This window comes from Corylus avellana, chromosome ca3 (assembly GCF_901000735.1).
Source record: "Corylus avellana chromosome ca3, CavTom2PMs-1.0".
NCBI lineage: Eukaryota > Viridiplantae > Streptophyta > Magnoliopsida > Fagales > Betulaceae > Corylus > Corylus avellana.
Genome location: NC_081543.1, coordinates 32,108,633 through 32,115,738, shown reverse-complemented (window position 1 = coordinate 32,115,738; position 7,106 = coordinate 32,108,633). Strand labels below are relative to the sequence as shown.

The following is a 7,106-nucleotide window of genomic DNA, read 5'->3' as shown; positions in this document are numbered from 1 at the left end:
GTAGTTTTGAAGCCCAAAACGGTGTAGTTTTAGAGTCCAAAACGATGTAGTTTTGGTTGAGGGTAAAATGGGTATAAAAAAGTTAAAAGGGTCTAAAGTAAGAGAAAATTAAAGTTCATGAGACCTAAATGAGAGTTTTAAAAATTCAGAAGTATGTCAAAACGGTTGAAAGATAGGGGGCTTTATGAAGTTTTCCATATGTTAAATATGAAATAACTAAGGGAGTGCTCTTAGCTATTTCACATTTTGTTAACGCATCAGGACGACAGCCCGTGTCCGCGCGATTGAAGTGCTCTCCAATGTCTTCGCCAATGAGATGTAGGTCTACATTGCTCTTCTAAAACAGAACAGCGTGATTCGTAGTCCCTCTGTGTCTCAGAGCGGGGCGACCATGGAGGGTTACGTCCGATACCCTAAGATTGAGTTCGAAGACTACCAACCTAAATTCCTTTCTCAGCGGGTAATACAATCTCTCTTTGTTTTATATATCTCTGCCTATATTTTTATTTACACTTTGTCTAACCCTCTTTTTGGTTGATGAGAAAATCGAGCTAACGCAAATTCCTCTTTGTTTCATATGCTTTGTCCTTTGGGGAATTTGTATTGGGTTTTCCTAGAACTGTAAAACAGCCAAATATTTGTTCAAGTTATGTCGTTTTGAGGTTCCCAAACTGTGAAAATTGTAAAAAGTTCTAAACTTAGAATTCTATTACAGTATTCTTGGGGATCAAACTAAGGTTTCTGCTATGTAATGATTAGTTGATTAAATCACAATCCACAGCCAGTAATAGGTGATATCTGTTTCCAAGTAATCAACTTGGTCATGGGCGTATAATATATACTTATAAATATATGCATAATAATAATATTCTCTGCTTAGTATCAAAACATATTTCCACCATGCTTATGAATTTCAATGAAGACTTGCCCATTTTGAGATGATTAATAAACTACACACAGCCAAATCTAATCAATCAATTTAAAAGCATATGTAAAATATCATCTAGCTATGAATAGACATTTCGGCAAGCCCCGAATAGAGATGGTAATGATGTTATCAATTGGGAATGGTATATGAAATGGAACCCATAATACTACATATAATTTACTTTATTGTTGCTGATTTTGGTTAGCAAATTAGTTGCATGCATATGCATCTTTATGTGTTATTCATTTAGAGCGTGTTAATTACAAATTAGGTAGTTATTGTTATTTGGCAATTTGAATTGTCAGAGAGAGAAGCTCAGCCCTTGGAATATATATATATGAGGAAAATGTTGATGCTCAAGAAACATAGTGGAGAAGCAGGCAAGGAATAGTAGAAGTCCATTTTAGAAAACCAAGAAAAGTTCCAGGAAGTGCTTGAGAATGTTACAAAAAGTGTGGTTACCTTGGATTTTACTAGTTATTGGAACTTTACACTGCTTTCAAGGGAGTATGAATTAGAGGTCTTGAAAATATAGTCCCAATTTTGGGAGTTCTTAAGTGAAAGACGCATCAAGTTGAGGATAAGCATGATTTAAATCATTGGAAGCGCATAAAGTGAGCTTTTATAGTGCAATTAACCTGAAAACGTGGTGCATTTAGCGCTTCCTTTTGTCATTTCAGGATCTTGCAGCAACTTTGATGATTAATGTATTATCCTCTAACCAAGGTTACATACTGAAGAAATACAATCATTAGTTAGTATTATCTTATCCAAACCTGTCCCTGTGAGAATTTAGTTTGTAAGCTTTATGAGAACTTTTGTTAATCAATTTACTCCTCTCTTTAGAACAATTCTTATTACTTACAAACAAACAAACAAAAAAAGGAAAAAAAAAAAAAAAAATCTCCATGAGGAATGGAATTAATCTTTCACATTTCGGCAAGATCTCAATGTGCTTCTTATTTGCTTCCTTAATTGGGTGGAATCATTTATCAGCATGGTAACATCATACCTAATTTAGATTGTTTATGTGCCAGATGTGTGCAATGTAAATAATGTTACAGAATGTGTACTTTAAAATTTTGCTTTTTTTCCTTGTTGAAATTTGTTGATATTTCTGATTAACAAATTGATCTTTTTCCTGGATGTTGGCGATTAGGTTTCTAAGGAAGTGGAGGAATGCAGAGAAAAGGGTGATTTGATATCAACTGATGATTTTGAACAAGAAGAAAAGACGCAGCTGGGAAATTGTGGAAATGAAATGCCTCATGGGACCAGGGGTGTAAATGATGTGCAAATTGTCTCAAGTGCTGACCATAGGAAACAGGGTAAAATTTTTTACTATGATACACCACTTTCTGAAGAAACTGGGATTTGGATACCTGTCTCTGTTCCACCTATGTCTGAGAGTGAGCATGAAGAATGGAGTAGAGGTTCATGTGAGAATGGGGGATATATCCCTGATGAGGACATGGGTTGGAATCAGTTTGGTGGAGCAAATACGGAGCTGACCATGTGGGATGTGGTTACTGAGATGTTATTTGCAGCTCGAGGGAAAGTGTCCGCTATTGCTTCTGGTGGTGTCCATGGATGTAAGATTTCTAGTCCATCAGAGCGTATTCTTGAGCAAGCTTGGAAAGAGATGGCTCAGACCCTTACAGAGGCCAATTTTGGTAACATAAAGGAAATTCTTGAAGCAGGGCCTCCAAAGTGGTTGGCTGACAGTGCTGCCTCTGCTTGTATGCTATGCAATGTGCGGTTTCATCCTATCATATGCTCTAGGCATCACTGTCGTTTTTGTGGAGGGATATTCTGTAACAGGTGCTCTAAAGGGAGGTGTTTGTTGCCCCCAAAGTTCCGTACTGAGAACCCTGAACGAGTCTGCGATGTATGCTTCGTGCGGCTTGAGTCTGTCCAATCATACTTGATTGATCAAACAAGTCGTGCTGCTCAGTTGCCAACCCATGATTTGACAGACCTAAGTACATTGAGATCATGGCTTAATTTTCCATGGGGCCAGTCCATGGAAAATGAGATTTATAAGGCTACAAACACCATTCTGGGTTATAACAAGGTAGCACTTCAGTTCTGTGGGTAGTTTCCTGAATTCAGTTAGATTGATGCTTGACGCCATTGAACTTAAGGCAATCATTCAACAGCTCAGAAATAAAAATAAAAAATAAAAAATACATGTTTATTTTTAAAGTGTGGAGACTGACTTCTTATTTATAAAAAGAAAAAAGTAGAGGTGGTCATACGGCCTCTCAACAGAGGGGAAGGGGTAGCCGCATGGACACCTCTATTCTGTTAGAGTGGCTGCATGGCTACCTCTAATCGCGTAGCCAATCTTGTCCTGTTCTGGTGGCTGCACAACCACACCTTCATTGGGGGTGGCTGTACAACCATCTCTTTATTCTATTCTTTTTCTTTTTTCTTTTTTTAATTTATTTTTTAATAATTTAATAACTTTATTGTTATTATTAATATTATTATTTGCAAGTAATAAGCAAACCTCCAAACCTGGAAAAATAAACATGTATTTTTCTTCAAATATTAAGGTGTGAGAAGTTTTCAAAAAAATGTGTTTTGTTTTTTGAAAAGAGTTTTCAAAAAACTGTTAGCATATAGCAGCTTGATTTGTTGGAGGGGGGGGGGGTGGTTCTCCCAACTTCGAGTGTCTTTTTGAGAAGTTCTATAGCTCTATACATATATATGTTTTGTTAGAGCTATTTCTCTGAATGGGAACTGCATATCTTGAAGGACTTTCAATAGCCTTGGGCACTTGTGCTGGTCATTACTTCTATATATTGTTGCTCTTTTCTATTGAATTAAAAATAAAGAAAAGTCTGTTAATGAAGTTCTAAAACACTTCCGGTAGAATGCTAATTTGATTTTTCGATCTCTTGTATTCTTAACATACTGTAATACCAATGCTCAGGTTGGCACTCTGAAGCCTGAAAAGTCCATACCAGATGCTATTTTGAAACATGCAAGAGGCCTAGCTATCCTTACTAGTGCAAAGGTTGGTGTGATGGTGACATACAACATTGGAACAGGGCTAGTTGTTGCTCGAAGGGAAGATGGATCTTGGTCTCCACCATCTGCCATTTCTTCCTTTGGCGTTGGATGGGGAGCTCAGGTATAAATGTTTTATCTATAGAGTTTGACTGCCTATCTCCAACTATTTTTAGGGATCTGCTTAATACACGACATAAATGGTTAGAATTGAAAGTAAAACTAGTAAGACAAGTTCAGGAATTGAAATTTGCTGACTCATAAATTAATATAATATGAACATATACAAGATTGTACAAGTTCACATCCATCATATTGGTCAACAAAATAGTTATAGCATAGAGCTTTAGGGGGGTCTGCATTTTTTTGTTTCCTACTTTTAATACAATGTGGAATATTAAAGTTGACTGTTCATGCTTGGGTTACAATGTTTTCAATAAGAAGATGTACCATTAAAAGAATTAATGTATAATATCAAGACACCCAAAACTGTTGCAAAGGCCTGAAAAAAAATCCATCTCAGACAGTCATCCCATCAGAACCAGCCTACCTAGAACTCACAATCCACCATCGACTCGTTGCAAGCCACCACATCGACAGCCATCAATGGTTATGTTGCATGGCGTAACCATACCACCACCCAATCCAAAGAAAAACATGGGGTTGTTGAAGCCCCATTGCAATAGTCTCCACCCATCAAAGTGAACACAACCCAGAACCACGATCCATCAACGACACTTCGCAATCCTCCACATCACCCAATTGCCGTCGGCACCAGGATCCCAACCCAAAGCCCCGACCTTTTGACAAACCCACACCACCATCAATGTTTCCTACCTATCCACTGGTTACTGCTGCTCCTGGAAGCTTTGCGTTAGACGTCCTGGCCACTGGCTTCACGCGACACCTGTGAATCTCAATCAACGAATCCTGCACCTCTGTCCCATTCAATCATCGCAATCATCAAGTATAAGCATCGGCTAACTCTTTGCCAATAGCTGCGGTAATACAGAGGATGCAAGTGTTATCTGGAATGATTGGGCGTAAAGCACCCACGCGACTTCCACATCATCTAACTTCCAGTTGCTGCTCACTCTGGCCAACCTCGCTACTACCATTGACACAAGCCCTTGGTCTTTGTTTGTTGAGAAGTCTTTGGCCTGTGGTTTGATGCACGTAAGTAGTCTTTGTTTCAAATCAGACCACTCAGCTTCACATGTTACTGGCCCATTAAAAAAAAAAAAAAAAAAAAAGTTTTGGACACTTGCTGCCTACATGTCAGATTGATGCTGGCTTTTTAAGACTTGAGAGGTTGGGCTTGGACCCTAAATTTTCTTAGAATATATTTTCAACCTTTCAATATTTCAAAATTCAAGATCGAATTTTCTCTGATCAGGGGAGAATGATGCTAGGGGCAAGACACAACTTTTACCTTAATTTAGTTTTATGTAGGTCTAATAATTGGGGGGTTAGTAGTATTTAGTTTTATGTTTTATTTGATTTTCAAGAGTCAATTGTGTTTTTAGTAATTCAATAAATGGGTGTTGCCCTAGATTAGGGTTTAGTCAATCTACTTAAATATATAATATACTCTAATGGAGTCAGACTTAATGGAATAAAAAAAGAATGGAATTGATTCTCTTTCTTCCACATCCCCCCCCCCCAGCTTCTTTTTCTTCTCTTTGTCCGACTTTCACTGTGTGATTTATGTGATTATTGTTGATCCTACATCAACATTCCTTTGCCTGTAGTTGATTTCATCTGATGAAGCTTAGTATCTGTTTCAATAACAAACAGGCTGGAGGAGAATTGGCAGATTTAATAATTGTATTGAGAACCAAAAGTGCCGTCGAAACATTCAGTGGAAATATGCATTTCTCAGTTGGAGCTGGTCTGAGTGCAGCTGCTGGCACCGTTGGACGGGCTGCTGAAGCTGATGTGCGTGCTGGTGATGGTGGTTATGCTGCTTGCTATACATACAGCTGCAGTAAAGGTTAGTTTTTATCACTTTGAGCTTTTACTGGTTCTGTTGCCTTTATAAAATGAAAATCTAGTTATTGATATATTCCACTCACCACAGCTGCACAGCAAATCTTGCCTATGCCTCTATAAAAAAAATGTCCTTAAAGTTAATTTAAGCATCATTATGGTTTTCAATGGATGTGCCCTTCACATCTGAGACTTTTTTAGGAATGTTTTTCTTTTCAATTATATTTATCATTACTTGCAAATAACATTCAACATCCCTGCTAAAATCCCTCAGAATCATGACCACGTGTATGGCCAAGAAGCTGCAGCTTCTGGATTCACTCATGCAATGGACTAATGACATTCATGATCGACTTTACAGGTGCATTTATTGGGTGCTCACTTGAAGGTAGCATAGTCACAACCCGATCCCAAGAAAACTCCAGATTTTATGGTAACCCATCCATCAGTGCAGAAGATATTCTTCTTGGGTCTTTGCCTACACCTCCTGCTGCTGCTAGTCTTTATCAGGCTCTTTCCAATCTATTTGAGAAGCTTGAGAGCTAACCCTCAGGTTTTGGGTTCGCTGTTTCCTCCTGAGAAAAGCATTTGTTGGAGAGGAGGCTCACACCATGTATAGATTCTTACCATTCTTCTCCTTCACTAAATTTTACTTTATTATTTGATTAAATAATGTTATTTAGTATACCGTTATACAACTGTTTTACAACTGAAATGATGTGGCAAAGTCATTGGTTTTTCATCGCCATATCATCAAATTGTGTAGTAGTCACATAAGAGTCTAGCATTACTCTATTTGATATACATGAGCCTATTGGTTGTACAGCTAAAAGAATTGTGGAAATTCCAATTGAATTATAAATTAGGTGCGTGTTGAACTCGTGGAAACCACTGCCTGTACATATAATTCGTATGGTTGAGCAACTTAAAGCTCATTGCTAAAGAGGGCAGTATTGATTGGTTTGGTAATTAATAAAACAAATTACATATCTTTTTGTTTTTTTGTTTTTTTTTTAAGTAAAACTATTTGCTCTCTCTTAGAGAATGAAATACTAGTGAGGGTTTGCTTTGGGACTTCGTGGAGAACTGGTCAGAGTTCAAATGATTGAAAAGAAAATAAATAAATAAAATAAAAAATTGAATGAGGTCTATTTACTTGTGTGTGCATGAGGTC

General features: G+C 37.5%; 1 protein-coding gene across 1 annotated transcript; it reads left to right on the top strand.

The window, feature by feature from the left end:
* The first annotated feature begins 248 nt into the window (after positions 1-248).
* LOC132175834 (uncharacterized) lies at positions 249-6,797 on the top strand. Its single transcript, XM_059587900.1, has 5 exons — positions 249-460; positions 2,088-3,002; positions 3,867-4,067; positions 5,741-5,936; positions 6,294-6,797. Exons 1-5 carry the CDS (start codon positions 392-394, stop codon positions 6,476-6,478), a joined length of 1,566 nt encoding a protein of 521 aa, XP_059443883.1. The 5' UTR covers positions 249-391; the 3' UTR covers positions 6,479-6,797.
* The last annotated feature ends 309 nt before the right edge of the window (positions 6,798-7,106 follow it).